The sequence below is a fragment of the Arvicola amphibius genome, chromosome 7 (genome assembly GCF_903992535.2).
Source record: "Arvicola amphibius chromosome 7, mArvAmp1.2, whole genome shotgun sequence".
In the NCBI taxonomy this organism is placed as follows: Eukaryota; Metazoa; Chordata; class Mammalia; order Rodentia; family Cricetidae; genus Arvicola; species Arvicola amphibius.
The window spans coordinates 75588426-75607424 of record NC_052053.1 but is presented as its reverse complement, the minus strand read 5'-3'; the positions used below and the strand labels follow the sequence as shown (position 1 = coordinate 75607424).

General features: G+C 44.1%; 1 protein-coding gene and 1 non-coding gene across 2 annotated transcripts in view; both read left to right on the top strand.

The window, feature by feature from the left end:
- Ak7 (adenylate kinase 7) overlaps positions 1 to 18999 on the top strand; it is a 71290-nt gene that overhangs the window by 33231 nt on the left and 19060 nt on the right. The window contains 8 exon segments of the mRNA XM_038337521.1: positions 50 to 127; positions 710 to 814; positions 817 to 888; positions 2900 to 2996; positions 2999 to 3027; positions 4333 to 4462; positions 14430 to 14558; positions 16561 to 16629. Coding sequence (XP_038193449.1) covers positions 50 to 127; positions 710 to 814; positions 817 to 888; positions 2900 to 2996; positions 2999 to 3027; positions 4333 to 4462; positions 14430 to 14558; positions 16561 to 16629 — 709 coding nt within the window.
- LOC119820128 lies at positions 10653 to 10784 on the top strand. Its single transcript, XR_005286397.1, has one exon. It is a non-coding gene; the product is annotated as a small nucleolar RNA SNORA41 (small nucleolar RNA).

Here is an 18999-nt window from a genome sequence, read left to right as displayed (position 1 = left end):
TAAAACTTTGTAAGCAAACCAAATAAATACCTCTGTTTCTCCTCCACAGTGCATCAGCAAAAATACTGGCCCTGGAAAAATCCAGAAAGTACCCAAAGAGAATGCTTTTCTAACAAAGGACTTGCCCGTCAGTATAAAAAATGTTTTTTGTTTCAAAACCTGTTTCCCTAAATAATATTGAAGGGGCAGAATGGGATGGGTGGAGGTTGTGGGTTAGAGAGAATATTTTCCTCTATACTTATTTTTGGGTGGTAAACCATGAGGCCGCATTATTCAAAAAGGTAGATGAAAGCTGGTGTGGCACAGAATGCTTGTAATCCCCACATGCAAGAAGTAGAGGCAGGCTGGGCTGTGGTTGGCGCACGCCTTTATATCCCAGCACCAGGGAGGCAGAGGCAGGAGGATCTCTGTGAATTTGAGGTCAGCCTGGTCTACAAAGCAACTTCCAGGTTAGCTAGAGCTGTACACAGAGAAACTTTGTCTTGAAAAACCAAAAATGAAAAAAGAAAAAAAAGTCTCAAAGCTGAGGCTGGAGCTCATTGGTAAAAGAGTAGAGGTAAGACATCCCCCCCCCCCAAATGACACAGGTGTAAATAAACAACAGTTGTTCTGTAAACAGTGCTGACTGGCTTCCTGTTCGATGAATGGATGTGATTATTTATTTATTTATTTATTTATTGGGTGTGATTTTTGTCTGAAGATTAACAAGGCCAACCTCTGCTTGCCCCTAACCCTCAGCAACCGTATCTTGACCACTACTGGTCAACCTGAGATGGAGGCATTGTTTGTGAAGGAGAATTTCAACATCCGCTGGGTTCGCCCCAAACAGGGTTTGTAGAGAACATCGGCAACATCCTCAAAGAGTACAAGCAAAGCCGAGGATTACTGGTAACTACGGCCACTTTCTGTTTTAGGTTTCCGATGTAAGCATTCGATGGAACTCACTGCCGGTATCTCTCTACTGGCAGGAGTGTTTCCATTTTAAAACTTTCTGAACAAGGCCTGGAGGGATGGCTCAGCCGTTAAAGGCTAGGCTCACAACCAAAATATAAGATTTCAGTTCCCAGCATCCACGGCTGTCCCTCCAGGTACAAAAAAAATTAAATTAAAAAAAGAGCTTCTATAACAAATTGTTCATGTTCAACACGCTTTCTCCAGTCTTATAGTCTGCACATGTATTGCATTAAAACCTGGGAGCCAAACTTAAAATATTCAACGTGAACATGAAACAAGAACAAACTGGTCAATATAAATGAATGAGTAGATTGTTATTCTGTTTTAGTTCTGGATAAAGTCGCCTGTCCTAGGAGGCAGGATTCACTCTTGGTATACTGCCAAAAAGGTGCACAGCAACCTGCTCAGTGAATAACAGGCTTGGGTGCTAGGAGTACACCAAGCCCATCTAGTGGTCCAGCATTGCCCCTCATCCTGCCGCCATCACTGTGTCGGCATTTCTCGCTACTTAACTGTCGTCCCTCACAATGTGGGACCAGTCCCTTAACTCACTGCACTCAGACCCACTCTAGTGTTCATGCTTTATACCATTACAGGTGTCCCTGACTGTCAAAGGGTGACTGCAAAGGTATAGGCAAAATTAGTGATCTTAGGCACATGATACAGCCAATGGAAATTTCCATCCTTCTGGTTCTAAAATATATCTTGCAAATGCTAGTCCACAGTTTCACAACTCTTTGGACCATTTTGAAAGAAATAATTATTTGTCATTGATATTTTTCTTTCTGTTTGGTGTAAATATTTACTAACTGCTTATGAATACCACAGCATCTTCAACATTCAGGCAAGTCTGCCTTCCTTCCTCCCTCCCTCCCTTCCTTTCTCTCTTCCTTCCTCCTTCTTATCCTTATTATTTTGTTTTAAACAAGATTTTGTGCGTGTAACCCAGGCATCCTTGAACTCCTCAAACAGGAAGAAGTAGTGGTTTTAACAAAGTGATCAGGAGGCAGAAACAAAATGTTCACAAATTCAAAGCCAGGCTGGGCTACATAGTGAGAACTTGTTTGAAATAAATAGATGATAGATAGATAGGTAGATGATAGATAGTAGATAGATAGATAGATAGATAGATAGATAGATAGATAGATATCATTTTTAAAAAATAAAAATAAACCAGGCAGTGGTGGTGCACGCCTTTAATCCCAGCACTCGGGAGGCAGAGGCAGGCAGATCTCTGTGAGCTCGAGGCCAGCCTGGACTACAAGAGCTAGTTCCAGGACAGGGTCCAAAGCCACAAAGAAACCCTGTCTCGAAAAACCAAAATAAATAAATAAATAAATAAATATCGACTTTAACTATTGAAGTCCAAATTCAAAAAGTGATAATGTAAGGCCCTATTTACTGGACCCTAAATTCTTGTGAACGGTCAAGGGACAAATAAACTGGTGGCAGGTAGGCCTGGGCACCCTTAGGCATTCCTGGGCATGTGTTTCTCCTCTCTATTCGTTTTTATTTGTTTTTTTAAAGACAGGATCTCACATAACACAGTCTGGATTCTCACTCACTATGTAGGTAAGCCTGGCCTAGACTTCTCCCACCTCCCACGTGCTGGGACGAATGGCACATACCATTACACCCAGCATCCTGAACATGACTTGTTAGGGTTCTGTTCTTCCCTGGTCCGCTCAGAGCATAGATTAGATTACATCCTCATGGAGAAAATGGACTGTGAGCCACAGGAATAGGAAGCAGATACTTTCAGGATGATGGGGTCGTGAGCCATCACAGTGACAAGTATGGGGGCAGAAAGGGTGGAGTCTGGAGTCTGGTTGAGCTGCTGAAGTCGGACTACAGGGTCCAGCAGAGACATTGGAAAGGTCACATGTCCTGAAATAACACCCCTTCCAGCTCCAGAACCTAAGACGATATTCCCGTCCTTTTGTAGCCAATCAAGATCTGCATTCTTGGTCCTCCTGCCGTGGGAAAATCCAGCATCGCTGAAGAACTGGTCAAGTACTACAAAACTACATCACTCAAAATAAAGGAGTGATTACGGAAGCCATAGCCAAACTGGTAACACATCAACCACTTTTATGAAAATCTTCCAGTTCATAGAATGTGTTCCTGAGTAATATAGCAAGTGACTAATTCAGATGTCAAAGGATTTATTATTTTAACTGGACTTGTTGCTGGTCCCGGTTATGAAATGGAGAAGCCCACAGGGCTCTCTGTCTCTGATTGATAGAGGTGGTTGTAGGACTGTCCTTGGAGTTCTGTCTCCAGTCTCTCCCAAAGTACATCTCTCTTTGCTGGCTAAAATATTAGTTTCGTTTAGTTTGTATTTAATCTCATTGTATTTTTCTCATTCTAGTATCAGATTATTTGCTATCTTCTTAAAAATAATTTTATTAAGGAATGGTAGAAAAACAAGCTGTGCTTCCATAAGTAGTTATGAAAGGTCATTTTTGGGGGGCTAGAGATCGAACCCAGGGCTTTGTACATGCTAAGCGTCTGATGTGCCACTCAGCTAAAGGTCTTGATTTTTTATAATTGTTTCCTTCAAGTAAAGATACAATTGAGGTGCTGGAGAAATAGCTCAGCACTTCAGAAACACATGCTCCTAACCACTTGTAACTCTAGCTCCAGGGGATCCAGTGCCGTCTTCTGGCATCCATGGGTACTGTACTCAGGTGCGCAAACCCCACACAGAACACACTCATATGCATGTAAAATTGGAAGTGGTCATGTAAGTCTTTACTACCAGCACTTTGGAGGCAGAGGGCAAGAGGATCTCTGAGTTCTAGGAAATTCTGGTCTATAGAGTGAGATCCAGGACATCCTGGTCTACAGAGTGAGTTCCAGGACAGCCAGACTACACAGAGAAACCCTGTCTTGGAATAAATAAATAAATAAACCACTCCCCCAAAAAATGGGTGGGCATGCCTTATACCAAATGATGGGGAAGCAAAGGCAGGTAGTCTCTGTGAGTTCACAGGCAAGCTAGGGAGTTCCAGGTCAGCTAGGACTGGATAGTGAGACTCTGACTCAATAAAAATTTTTTGAAAAAAAAATAGAGAGAGAGAGAGAAAGAGAAGAGAGACAGAAGGGCATAATCTAGTACCTTAGAGAACTGCTGACTCCTAGGCAGTTGTGTGTGGAGTTAACACTGAATATACTACTATCTTCCTAAAAGTAGAGCTAAGGAAAGCCTTGAGGCCCTTATCCATCTTGGTAGATACACACAACCTGCAGACTTTTGCATGATGTCTGTTACTAGGTACACTCCCCACTGAGACTTTTTCCAGGCTCACTGGTCAGACTGTTAGTGACACCCTCACTGTTGGGCACAGTCAGCTTGGTTATCTGTGTGGCATACAGGAGGCGATTGTTGCACCCAAGGATACCAGCGAAGGAGAAGAGGAAGGTGAAGAGGAGGAAGAAGAGGAGAATGTGGATGATGCCCAGGAGCTCCTGGATGGCATCAAGGAAAGCATGGAGCAGAATGCAGGTGATGCACAGAGCCGACGGGGCAAGAGCTATGCCAGGCTGGCACGGCAGCTGCTTTGGGTTTCTGTCTGGCTATAAAATGCTGCCTGTGAGCTGGAAAGGTGGTTCAGTGGTCAGGAGCTTTGCCTGCTTTTCCAGAGGACCCCGGTTTGGTTCCCAACACCCACACATAAGTATCACTCCTGTAACTCCAGTTCCAGGGCACCTGATAGCTTCTCTGGGCTCCACACGTACTGCCCTCACAGGCCCAAATGCACACTCAGATGCACACATAGAAATAAAAGAAAACAAACTCTTCCCTTTAAGCTGCCTGTTTGCAAAAGTAAAGTGCTATCGAAAATACAGTAACGATAAGAAGTTTAATTCATATTCTCATCTCTCAGAAAAAAAACTTATTGTTAATATTTGGGCGACTATATGATAATTTCCTAATTTAAAAAAAAATATCAGAGCCAGGCGGTGGTGGCGCACACCATTAATCCCAGCACTCGGGAGGAGAAGCAGGCAGATCTCTGAGTTCGAGGCCAGCCTGGTCTACAAAAGCTAGCTCCAGGACAGGCTCTAGAAACTACAGGGAAACCCTGTCTTGAAAAATCAATATATATATATATATATATATATATATATATCTCAGGATATATATATATCAGGATATATATATATCAGGATATATATATATATATATATATATATATATATATATATATATATCAGGAGTTGGCAGCGTAGCTCTGGGAGAGAGTACTTTCTTAGTGTTCATTAAGCCTTTGGTGTGAGCCACAGCATCACCAAAACATGATCCTTCTTTAACACAGGGATTCCAGCCTCGTACACAAACCAAGCTAAACCCAAACCAGTGGTTGGGGCTCCCACCCTGTCAGGCTCTCAAGTGGCTTTCTTGTTGTCCTCTGTCTTCTGCTCTCGCTCGTGGCTCTTTCTGGTGCTCCAGGGCTGGGTGGTGCTAAGTGAAGCCTGGGTGAGAGGGCCATGGCATCCCTAGACGGCAGAATGTACTGGAAGCATACTACTCTATTCCCTATGGCCTTCCAGGAGCCAAGACCCATCCCCTGTGTATCCCAGGGCGCAGGACCCGACTGCCCTCCTTGGTCCTCTAGGGCAGCAGTTCTCAACCGCCCTGTGTTGCAACCCTTTAACACAGTTCCTCATGTTGTGGTCACCCTCAACCATAAAGCTATTTTCATCGCTACTTCATAACTGTGATTTTGCTACTGAAATGAATCATAATGTAAATATCTGATATACAGGATATCTGATGTGTGACCCCTGTGAAAGGGTCTTTCAACCCCCATAGGGGTCACGACCCATAAGTTGAGAACCATCGCTGTAGAGATTTCCTTTGGCACCAAGATGGGCATGGGTGTCCTGTCCTCAACCTACAGGATGAGTCAAAATGATTTTTGTACTGTGTTGTTTTGGTGTTTTGAGATAGGGTTCTCTCTGTGTAACCCAGACCATCCTCAAATATGTGATTCTTCTGCCATGGCCTCCCTCTGTTGGCACCCGATGCACACCCACTTCTATGAAATTGGAATCCTTTATCTTGTTTTCTCTCACTCTAGGAAGATCTTTGTTAATTTCTCAAGTGTAATGGTGGGTTTTAAATGTCACCATGGCACAGCCTAGAGTCACCTAGGAGGAGAGTCCTGATGAGGGATTCCCTCCATCATGTTGGACTGTGGGTGAAGGTACCCTAGCACTTCAGGGTGCTCCCCTCTGGACCCTGGGTTACACGCAGACCACACCCAAACACCGATTTCCAAGCAAAAACCAAATGCAAAGGAATCCTTTATGAAGCAAGGCAAAGAGACATGGTGATCGAGTCTGAACAGGGCAGAAACAGCAGCAAATAGATTTGCAAGTGTTAAATTTTGTTTTGTTTTTGTTTTTAAAATATTTATCTATTTATTTATTGTGTATACAGTATTCTGTCTGCGTGTATGCCTGCAAGCCAGAAGAGGGCAGCAGACCCCATTACAGATGGCTGTGAGCCACCATGTGGTTGCCGGGAATTGAACTCAGGACCTTTGGAAGAGCAGGCAATGCTCTTAACCGCTGAGCCATCTCTCCAGCCTCCTGTCTTTTTGTTTTTTGAGGCAAGGTTTTTCTGTAGCTTTGGAGCCTGTCCTGGAACTAGCTCTTGTAGACCAGGCTGGCCTCGAACTCACAGAGATCCTCCTGCCTCTGCCTCCCGAGTGCTGGGATTAAAAGCGTGCGCCACCACCGCCCGGCACATGTGTTAAATTTAAGAGGAAAAAGGGGGAGATCCATGTAAGAATGAGGTAGGACGAGTTGGTAATTCTGATTGGGGATGCTGATTAGGTTAGTCAAAATAATGTATTTTGGTTGCTGGACCTTGATATTTTATTAGTTGGGCCATGGTGATTAGTCTCAGGAATGTGTCAGTGGCTAAATAAAGGAATAGATCTTGGTGGCTAGCTTTAGGAATGTAATCTAACAGTTTAGCACGGGGGAAAAAGGTAAAAGGCAAAACCTACCGGCACCATGTTTGCTATGCTCGGGCTTGCTAGAGCCCTTCAGGGGGTATGTCTGGGGGAGATTGTCTTGATTACTAACTGATATGGGGAGATTCAGTCATCCGTGGTGGCATCAATCACTTACTTAGGCAAGGGATTCAGGACTGTATAAGCATAGAGAGAGCTAGGTACTAGCATGCCTGCATTCATTTCTCTCTGCTCCTGATGGTGGATGTTCTTGCCACTTTGGATTCCCTGCAATGGTGAATCGTAAACCTGGAACTATAAACCATGTCCCCCTAAGTTGCTTTGGCTTGGATAGTCTATCACAGCAACAGAAATGAAACCAGGATGTCAAGTTTATCCAAAAGTCCCTCTCGTCTGTGTTTACTTGAACTGAGAACATGAACCCTGAGTATGTTTGAACAAAACAAGACCTTTGAACCCTCTGCAGAGACAGGTGTCCGGAACACATGGGAGCTCACATGACCTAAGTCCCAAGATCTCCAGCAACACAAGTTTCACGGCCCCACAGGGCGGTACCTCAAGGCCCCAGGCATAGCTCCCACTTCACCTGCCCTCAGCCAGAGTGCCTTAGTTATAGATTCTTTTCTGTTCGTTTTGTTTTTTGAGATACAGTTTCTCTGTGTAGCCCTGTCTGTCCTGAAACTTACTATGTAGACCAGGCTGACCTCGAACTCAGAGATGCACCTGTCTCTGCTTCCCAAGTGCTGGGATTAAAGGTGTGCACGGCCCCTGCAGGCTCCAAAGCTACACAGAGAAACCCTCCCTTGAAAAAAAAAAGGACAAATGTTCACACTTGTGTATCTTCCCTGTACACAGGATACCGGAGAATCATGTCTGGCATCTACTTTTAAACCCCATTTTAGTAATTATGAATGTGGATTAATAGTAACATTTTAATTACTACTAATATTGAAAAAGATAGACTGAAAATTAAAAAGAAGAAACCCAGGGTAGTAATTTAAAAGCTATGCCCAATAGTTGGGCTTCACTCCTTCCTTCCTTTTTTGAGACAGGATTTATTTGTGTAGCCCTGGTTGCCCTGGAACTCTCTCTGTAGACCAGGCTGGCCTTGAATTCACAGAGATCCACCTGCCTCTGCTTCGGAGTGCTCGGATTAAAGACGTGCGCTACTACCACCCAACTTCATTTGTTCATTTTAAAGTAGACAGGTCCAGCTATTATGGAAAGCAGTGTGGGAATTCCTAACATAGTGAAGAATACATGGGCAGGTATGGTGGCTCACACCTGCAATGTAGCACTGGGGAGGCGGAAGAAGGAGAGTTGTGAGTTCCAGGTCAGCCTGGGATGAATAAAGAGAACCTGTCTAAAAAAAATCAAAAGGGGTAGGATGGGGTGGCTGGTACAACTGCCCACTGCATAAACATGAGGTCCTGCATTCTGATGCCTGGCACACATCCCTACCCCCAGCTCTGGGGAGCTGCTGACAGGTGGGTCCTTCGAGCTGACTGGCCAGCCAACTACCCAAATCAGGGACCCCCAGGTTCAGTGAGAGACCCTGTCTTAAAATATAAGGTGGAAAGTGGGGCGTGAGAGTGTATATCTTTAATCCCAGCACTCAGGAGTCAAAGATAGGCAGATCTCTGCGATTCAGGGTCAGCCTGGTCTACATAGTGAGTTTCAGGACAGTCAGAGCTGTTACAACAGAGAAACCTTGTCTTGAAAAAACCAAAATAAAAATGACTAAATAAGTAAATAAAGTCAAATACAGAGAGAAAAATATTAAAGAAAGGAGAGGATAAGAGGTAGGTGGGAGAGTTGGATCAAAAGACACAAAATGAGGGGAACTGGAGCGGTGGTTCTGTGGTTAAGAGCATTGACTGTTCCTGCAGAGGACTTGGGTTCAATTCCCAGCACTCGCATGGTGACTCACAACCGTCCATAGCTCTGGCTCCAGGGGATCTGACACCTTCTTCCGACTTCCACAGGCACTGAACACAAATGTGGTACACACACAGGAAAAATACACCCATACATATGAAATAAAAATAAATGTTCTTTAAGTTAAAAAAAAAAACCTTAAATGTGAGTTACAGATGATTGTGCATTGCAATGTGGGTGCTGGAAATAAAAACCAGGATTCTCTGAAGAGCAGCCAGTACTCTTAACTAATGAGCATCTCTCCAGCTCCAAAATACATGTTATTTTTGGTTTTGTTTTAAAATACAAAATGACAGATATGTAGGGAGGTGATACAATATGCAAATTAAAGTTAATGTTCTATTTGAATTTTGTGTGTGTGTGTGTGTGTGTGTGTGTGTGTGTGTGTGTGTGTGTGTGTGTGGTTTTTGAAACAAGGCTTCTCTGTAGCTTTGGAGCCTGTCCTGGAACTAGCTCTACTAGACCAGGCTGGTCTCGAACTCACAGAGATCCACCTGCTTCTGCCTCCCGAGTGCCACCACCTCCCGGCCTTGAATTGTTTGTTAAGCAGATTTTGACTACTCTCGTCACAAGTAACTGAGATGAGAGACGGTTTGTCTGCTCCTCTATGGTAACCATCCTGTCTCCTGCATGCTTCCCACGTACTGTGCTGTGCCCCACATGTCTACACGGTAGCATTTATCCATGAACAAATAAACATAAAGGGACAGCCCCGTGTCTCAGATAGAGCTCAACATTGGCCAAAGGTCGTGGCTTATCTCTAGGGAGGTCACAGGTGTCTAGAGAAAGACGTCTCTACTGCTCTGACAAAACACCATGGCCAAGGCAACTTGTAATTTACTTGGATTCACCATTCTTGAGGGATAAGAGTCCATCGTGGCAGGGGCATGGCAGCAAGCAGGAAGTGGAGGGCTTCCATTCCAAGCCTGAAGCAGAACATGAGCGGGAATTGGGGTGGGACTATAAACACTCAAGAGTCCATCTCCAGTCATGTACACCCTCCAACAAAGCCGCACCCCCGAAAGCTGCCACAACCCCCCAAACAGCACCACCAGCAGGGGAGCAAGGGCACAACAGCCACGCTTGTGGGTGACATTCCCCGCTCAAAAACCACTGCACCGGCATGGGTTCTCTTACTCCACAATGACCCAAAGTTGCTATAGGATCCCCGCTCCCCCTCACTGAACACACCTCTGCCGACTCAGTGGAGGGCAATGGCAACCTGCAGTGTTTTAAAAACAACCAGGCAAGTAGGCAAGGTTTTCGGCTAGGTTTCTGTAACCCCAGCGCTGGTGGAGGGGGTAGAGGGTGGAGACAGGAGGGTAGCTGGAGCTTGCTGACTATCCGCCTTACTCCGGGTTCAGTGACAGACCCTGTCTCAAGGGAATAAGGTGGAGAGCGACAGAGCAGGACACCTGCATCCTTGTCCGGACTCTATATATGCACAGGTGTGCCCACCAGTGCACATATGCTCTCACACGCACATACATACATGCACGCACACACACACACACACACACACACACACACACACTTCCATACATACTAAATAGAAATAAGTAAATAAATGTACCCTCCCAGGCGGTAGGGGCACACAACTTTAATCCCAGTACTTTGGAGGCAGAGGCAAGTGGATCTCTGTGAGTTCAAGGCCAGCCTGGTCTACAGAGAGAGTTCCAGGACAACCAGGGCTACACAAAGAAACCCTGTCTCGAAAAACCAACAAATAAATAAATAACCCTCTAGAAAATGAAATAAATAAAGTCTGTGTTCAAATATTAGTAAGTCCTAGCTGGTCTCATGGTGGCAGTTGTAGCATTCCTCTGTGGGATAGAGACTGTTACACAATTTCATGCCTCTTTCTTAGCCAAACAGAAAGAGGCCTGTGCGTGACAGACACAAGTTGGGGTAAAAAATCTTAAAAAAAAAAATAAATAAAATACAAATATTAGTAAGTCCTTTGACTTTTGCTTATTTTGGGCTTATTTCTTTACTTATTTCTTTGTAGAACTAGAAACCACACAGGACAGTTGTGTTGACCATGAGTTGGAATTTGGCTACGCTAACCAATACCTTTGACTTCTTTTGTTGATCTCAGCATGACACTCTGAAGCCCAATAGTTTCTGAATCATGACTATCTTGTGACCTGTGTAATACAGAAAAGCAGAAGAAAGGAGAGTGTTTGGCTTTCTTTTAGTTTGCATTACTTTTACATATTTTGTTTGTTTGTTCATGATGACGCAGGGTCTCACGTAGACAAGACTGGCCTCAAACTGGCTACATAGTAAAGACTGTTCTTAAACTCCTGATCCTCCTGTCCCTCACTTCTGAGTGCTGGGATTGCCATCATGTTCTGTATTATGGTGCTGGGATCAAACGTGGAGTCTAGTGTATGCTGGGTAAACACGTTATCAAATGGACTATAGCCTCATTCTTAATTAGAATTGTTGACACATGGGTTTTTGAGACGTGTGTGTGTGTGTGTGTGTGTGTGTGTGTGTGTGTGTGTAGTGCAGGTTGACCTGGAACTTACTATGTAGCCCAGATTGGACTCAAACTCATGATTCTCCTGCCTCAGCTTCTCCCACCCCTAGAGGCCTCTGACACCACACCCATTTTGAGAGATAGTTTTGTTTTGTTTTATTTTTTGAGACAGGGTTTCTCTGGGGCTTTGGAGCCTGTCCTGGAACTAACTCTGGTAGACCAGACTGGCCTCGAACTCACAGACATCCTCCTGCCTCTGCCGCCCCCCCCACCAGTGCTGGGATTAAAGGCGTGTGCCACTACTGCCCCGCCATGTCCTTCCTTTTTTTTCTTTTTTTCATTCAGTTATCATTTTACTAGCCACAATAAAATGATCTCATTAAAATATCTCTCAATGACTGGGCGGTGGTAGCACTTGCCTTTAACACCAGCACTTGGTGGGGGGGGAGGCAGAGGCAATAGGATCTCTGTGAGTTCGAGGGTGTGGTGGAGAAGGCTTATTGTAGGTAACAGGGGGAGCACAGCCAGAGGCAGGAACATCTGGGAGAGCCCAGAGTGAACAGACTGTGAACTTGGCCATATTAGGAGATGGGGGAGGGGAGAGCCAGGAGACCAGGATGGTAATCGGTTCTGGAACCAGTATAAACCAAAATGGCTGAAATATACAGGAAAGGGCAACTGAGGGAAGAGCAGCCCAGCCCTGGGCTAGAGAATTTTTTTTTTTTTTGGTTTTTCGAGACAGGGTTTCCCTGTAGTTTCTAGAGCCTGTCCTGAAACTAGCTCTTGTAGACCAGGCTGGCCTCGAACTCAGAGATCCGCCTGCCTCTGCCTCCTGAGTGCTGGGATTAAAGGCGTGCGCCACCACCGCCTGGCTGGGCTAGAGAATTTAAGGTAGAGGGTGGGATATGCCAGCCAAACCCTGTAACAGGTAGGGCCTGAGGGATTCAGTCGTCAGGTCTGCTTATATATATATATATATATATATATATATATATATATATATATATATATATATATGTATATATGTATGTATATATACACACACACACATATATATATATATATATATATAGAGAGAGAGAGAGAGAGAGAGAGAGTTGTTATTGTTGTTGTTGTTTGTTTTTCGAGACAGAGTTTCTCAGTAGCTATGGAGCCAGTCCAGGCTGACCTCGAACTCACAGAGATCCGCCTGCCTCTACCTCCCGAGTACTGGCATTAAAGGCGTGCACCATCACTGCCCGGCCTGCTTTGATATATTAAAAGGCACATCGGTTAGTTTGTCCTGGGTTTGAGATATAACAGTAGCAAGTGGCCCCAAACTATTTATTTTACAACATAGACTCCTTGATAAGTCAGTCGAAGGTGCCATATGTGCCCTGGGAAAGTCTCTGGGGGCTTGCCAGACTGGCACTGCCGTAAGTCCTCGTCAAGCCGTGGGCAGATGGGCTGTGCCTGAATGTGAGCACTGCTGATGGTAGCTGGCTGGAGAAGAGCTGCAGCACACTGTCGCCTAACCACCAGGCCTCCTGTAGAGCAAAGGCTGCCTGTCACTCTTTCATACCTAGCAGTTCCAGGAACTCTGGGCTGGGACTAAAGACAGAACCGACCAAAGGGCATAGGTCAGAAATGGGGCCTAGAGAAGAGGATGTGGGGGTTGGGGTGACACGTTCTGACTTCAGCTTTACTTTTCTTTAAATACTAACTGTATTATTATTCAGGGTTCTGGGGCTAAATTCAGGCTTTTCTGCATTTTAGGCCAGGCAGGTGCTATAAAGCTCCAGTCCCAGCCCTTTTCTAAAGCCTTTGATAGTCAACTTGAGTTTGCTGTTCAGATCTAGCAAATATTTATTACACACTTACTTTTGCTGAGGAGGGGTTGGGTGAGGGCGTTGTAAAGCCCAGGGCCTTACTGTGCTAACACATATCCTACCACTGTTACAGCCTCAGCCTAAGCACATTCTTTCTTTCCTTTCCTTTTCTTTCCTTTTCTTTTCTTTTCCTTCCTTCCTTCCTTCCTTCCTTCCTTCCTTCCTTTCTTTCTTTTTTCAGTGCGGGAGGAGGGGCTTTAAGACAGGGTCTCTTTCTGTAGCTTTGGCTGTACTGGAACTCTCTCTGTAGACCAGGCTGGCCTTGAATTCACAGAGGTCCACCTGCCTTCTGAGTGCTGGGATTAAAGGCATGTGCCACCACTGCTTGGCTAGTAAAATCCTTGAATACTGCCTCACTCAACTCACACAAAGGAAGCATTTATTACTATGTATTAAGGTATAATTTGAAAACAGAACTGAGGGGCAGTAGAATGGCTCAGGCAGTAAAGGCACCTGCCGCTAAGCCCAGCAGCCTGAGTTCTACCTTCTCTAGGACCCGCAGGGTAGTAGGAGAGACCTGACGACCACAATTATCCTCTGACCTCGACATGCACCACATCACACACACCCATAAGTAAATAAAATGTAATAATGATGATAATAATAATGAGGGGGGGGCTGTAGAGATGGCTAAGCATTTTAGAGTCATCTTTGAAGAGGTTCCCAGCACACTGCGCAGCTTACAACCACCTGTTTAACTCCAGCTCCAGGAGACCCAACACCTTCTTCTGTCCTCAAAGGACACCTGTATACATTTGACACACACAGGTATACACATGCTCAGGCACACACACACACACACACACACACAAACACACACAGGCACATACATTAAAAATAAAAGTAAACCCAGAGGAAATTCTGCAAGTGGGCAGGACTTGATGCTACTGGACTTGATGCTAGTCTACTCACTCAGCTTCCACAAGTTGTGGCACAGGCTTCCCAAGTGCGTGTGGCACTGCCTACACTTGCTCTTTCTTGTAGACCAGTTCACTGCTACTTTAAATATGCACTAAAACATGTTATGCTCAAAAATCAAACAACAGCGTTTGTTTTTAACCTTAAGGGCAAAATGGAAGAGTCTTCAATAACATTTTTGCCTACACAACAGTTCCCAGATGAGCTTAGAGCATTTGCCCTTGTGCAGATCGTGTATTATGGTAACATATACATATGTATTTTTTTTTAAATCAGGTCGGCTAGAAGATCAATATATAATTCGATTTATGAAAGAAAAGCTCAAATCTATGCCTTGTAGGAACCAAGGTTACATTTTGGATGGATTCCCAAAGACCTATGATCAAGCAAAAGACCTGTTCAACCGTAAGTGCGGTGCTCTAGCTGTTCTGCGTGTTCATACTCTCAGAAGTAATCTGTGGGGTTTTGTTTGTTTTTCGGTTTTTTGTTTTTTGTTTTTGTTTTTGTTTTTCAAGATAGGGTTTCTCTGTGTAACAGCTCTGGCTGTCCTGGAACTTGCTTTGTAGACCAGGCTGGCCTCGAACTCACAGATCTGCCTGCCTCCGCAAACCAAGTGCTGGGATTAAAAGCATGCACCACTACCACCTGCGTAAATCTGGGATCTGTGTTTTTAATTTACTTTGTTTTTATTTATTTATTTTGCATTTTGTTTGTTTGTTTTTTGTAGCAAGTGTAGGGTTTCTCTGTAGTTTTGGAGCCTATCTTGGAACTAGCTCTTGTAGACCAGGCTGGCTTCAAACTCACAGAGATCCTTCTGCCTCTGCCTTATTTTGCATTCTTACTGTTTGGATAAATGCCTTACTTTTTTGTTGGTTTATTTTGTTTTTGTTTTTGTTTTGAGGACAGGGTTTCTCCCTGTAGCCCTGGCTGTTCTTGAACACTGCCTCTTCCTGCTGAATGCTGGGAATAAAGGTGTGTGTCAACACCTCCTGGCTGTTTTTCTTTTTTTCAACAAGGTCTCATGTAACCCAAACTGGCCTCAAGCTCACTGCATAGCAGAGGGTGATCTTGAACTTTTGACCATCCTGCCTCCACCTCAGGTACTAGGATTATGTCTTGCTTGACTTAAACTCTCCACCCATTAGTTAGAAACTGTCCCTTAGAAACCATTTGTTTCCCTTTACCCCCGGTCCCAGACAACCACCATTCCAGTTTTATTCTGTGAGCTTGAGTGTTCCAGACCCCACCTAAATGGGAAATCAAACACTGCTTGTTCTCCTGTGACTGGCATATTTCATTTAGCACAATAGCCTCAGGTTTGGCCCTGCTGTCAGCCTTCTTTTCAAGAAAAAAATAATTTATTTAATTTTTTTATGTGCATTGCTGTGAGGATGTGAGATCCCCTGGAACTGGAGTTACAGACAGCTGTGAGCTGCCATGTGGTGCTGGGAATTGAACCCAAGTCCTCTGTGAGAGCAGCCAGTGCTCTTAACCATTGAGCCATTGAGCCATCTCTCCAGTCCTTGCCAGCCTTCTTTTTTTAAGTCAGGATAGTATGTCATGTCTATAAGTGCCACAGATTTTTTTGTTTTTTGTTTGTTTTTTGTTGTTGTTGTTGTTTGGTGGGGAGTGTTTTGAGACAGGGTTTCTCTGTAGCTTTGGAGCCTGTCCTGGAACTAGCTCTTGTAGACCAGGCTGGCCTCAAACTCATAGAGATCTGCCTGCCATTTTTTTATTGATTTGTCTGTCAATAAGTATTTGGGTTATGAGATTACTTCTAAGCTCAATATTCTGTTTATGACTGGTGTCCATTAGTCAATTTGCTAGTTAAAATATGTCAGCTGGGGAGACAGCTCAGTCCTCAACTGCCTGCCATGCCACCTAAGCATGAGGACCTAGAGTTAATGCCCAATACCCAACTGGGCATGTTGACCTGTGCCTAAAACCCTGCCACCAGGTATAGAGACCCCTGGAGCCTGATGACCAGCCAGTCTAGCCAAATCAGTGAATACTACACTCCTTGAAAGTCCCTGTCTCCCCAAATAAGGTAAGGAGTAACTGAATAATTACCACATACATATACACACAGCAGCACACATGTATACACACATATAAACGTACGCATATACTATGACATCTGAAGCCAGGTCTGCATGTGTATGCCTATAATAATCTCAGTACTGGAGAGAATAGGCAGGAAGTCTACAAGTTTAAGGCTAGCCTGAGCTACATCATGAGAGATTGAGGCAGGAGAATTTCTGTGAACTTAAGTCAAGCCTGTGCTACAAAGTGAACCTTGTCTCAACAAGCTAAAAATGTTTTTCTGATTAAAAAACAATATTTTGATTTTTGCTATGACCCCTAGTAATATGTTAAAAAGCATAACTGTATATTTTTGTTTTATTAGAGGAAGATGAAGAGGAAGAAGAAGAAGTCAGAGGCAAAATGTTTCCCTATGATAGATTAATTACACCTGGTAAGTTGAAAATATTTCTTCAAGGTCACATTTGTGTGTGTGTGTGTGTGTGTGTGTGTGTGTGTGTGAGAGAGAGAGAGAGAGAGAGAGAGAGAGAGAGAGAGAGAGAGAGAGAGAGAGAGCACTGGGATTATAGGGGTGAGCCACCACACTTGGCCCAACAAGCATTCTTGATCGCTGAGAAATCACTCCTCCTCAGGGATGGGTATTTGGGACTCTGAAACCGGTGGCAGAAACACGAAATGCCTAAAAGATGGGGTTTCTCAATTATCTCCTTCATGTAGACATATTTCTTTAGAAAAAAAGAAGTACGGGCAGTCTTGGCGCACGCCTTTAATCCTAGCACTCAGGAGGCAGAGGCAGGTGGATCTCTGTGAGTTCAAGGCCAGCCTGGTCTACCAGAGCTAGACAGGCTCCAAAGCTACAGAGAAACCCTGTCTCGAAAAACAAAACAAAACAAAAATATTTTTTAAAAAGCGAAACAATAACAACAATAACTAAAACAGCTGCCTGATTTAGGATTGGGAAACGCTTCAAGGAGTTTATTTTGCAAATTCCACGGCAGATCCTTTGCTGTCACCAAGGCAACTGGATAAAATTCAGCTCAAAATGTGTCAAGCACTGAGCATGCAAAAACCTCATTGAGGGCTGGGAGAGGGGGAGGCTCAGTAATTTAGAACTGGCGTGGTTTGAATGAGAATGTCGCCCATAGACCCATGCATTTGAACACTTGGCCCCAAGTTGGTGGCACTATTTGGGGAGGGTTAGGAGGTGTGACTTTTTTGGAGAAAGCATGTCACTGGAGCCTTTATTAATCTGGGGGAGGCAGTCTGAGGTGTGGTGGAGACAGTTATAGTCTGAGGATGAAGTCTGAGCAAACAGTCCGAGGACAGGATCGCCCCTTCAGTCTGAGCATTGGTAGAAGTGAAGAATCTGTATCTAACCCTTAAAAGAGGTCACGAGGAAGTAATTTGCTATGCACTGGGGAAAGAACATCCATGAGACAGCTGTCCATGAGCAAAGCAAATCATTGCCTAGAAAAATGGCAAGAGGAGAAAGCTGGCTGAGCGACTGCCAGGAGCGCCAGCAACAACGGCTTCCAGCAGTGGCTCCCAGAAGCTGTCATAAGAAGTTCCTTTGGGAAAGGGCACCTGTATCCCAGCCAGCATCCACTACCATTCTCTGTACGAGATACCTTGCTACTACAGCCACCACTGAAACGTGAGCCACATCAGCACTTAGAGGAGTGATCATCAGAGCTGTGGCCCCACCTGCACCTGAAAGAGCCACCATCTGAGCTTTGGGACTGCCTGCGCCTGGAGGAGCAATCACCAGAGGCTCTGCTCTGACTGAACCTGAAGGAGCATTCACAACTACACCAATTGGGGTAAAGAGGGACCCCTTGAAGCACAGGCCTTATCTCTACCGATTGGAAGAAGAGATGGGTAGACAACAAGGTAAGAATATACTCAACAACATAAAAAGCAATATGGCACCACCAGAAACTAGTGGCTCTCCAACAGCAAGACCTGAGCATCCCAACACAGAAGAAGCAGAAGAAACTGACTGACATTAAAAATAACTTTATGATTGAGACCCTTAAAGAAGAAATGAAAAATTATCTTAAAGAAGTGGAGGAAAAGGTAAACAAAAATTGGAAGAAATCAACAAATCCCTTAAAGAAAACCAAGAAAAAGCAATCAAACAGGTGAAGAAGATAGTTCAAGAATTAAAAACTGAAATAGAGGCGAAAAAGAAAACACAAACCAAGGGAATTCTGGAAATAGAAAATTTGGGTAAATGATAAGGAACCACAAATGCAAGCAACAGAATACAAGTGGTAGAAGAGAGAATCTCAAGCATTGGAGATATGATAGAGGAAATCGATGCACCAGTCAAAGAAAACATTAAATTCAGCACATTTTTTAATACAAAATATCCAGGAAATATGGAATACCACAAAAAGACCAAACCTAAGAATGATAGGGATAGAAGAAAAAGAAGTCCAACTGAAAGGCACAGAAAATATATTCAACAAAATGACAGAAGAAAACTTTCCCAATCTAAAGAAGAATATGCTTATGAAAGAACAAGAAGCTTACAGAATACCAAATATACTGGACCAAAGAAAAGTTCCCTCACCACATAAAAATCAAAACACTAAACATACAAATAAAGAAAGAATATTAAGAGCTGTGAAGAAAAAATGCCAAGTAACATATAAAGGCAGACCATTGAGAATTATAACCGACTTCGAAATGGAAACTCAGAAAGCCAGTAGATCCTGGACAAGCGTTATACAGATACTGAGAAATCACAGATGCCAGCCCAGACTACTATACCCTGCAAAGCTTTCAATTACCACAGAAG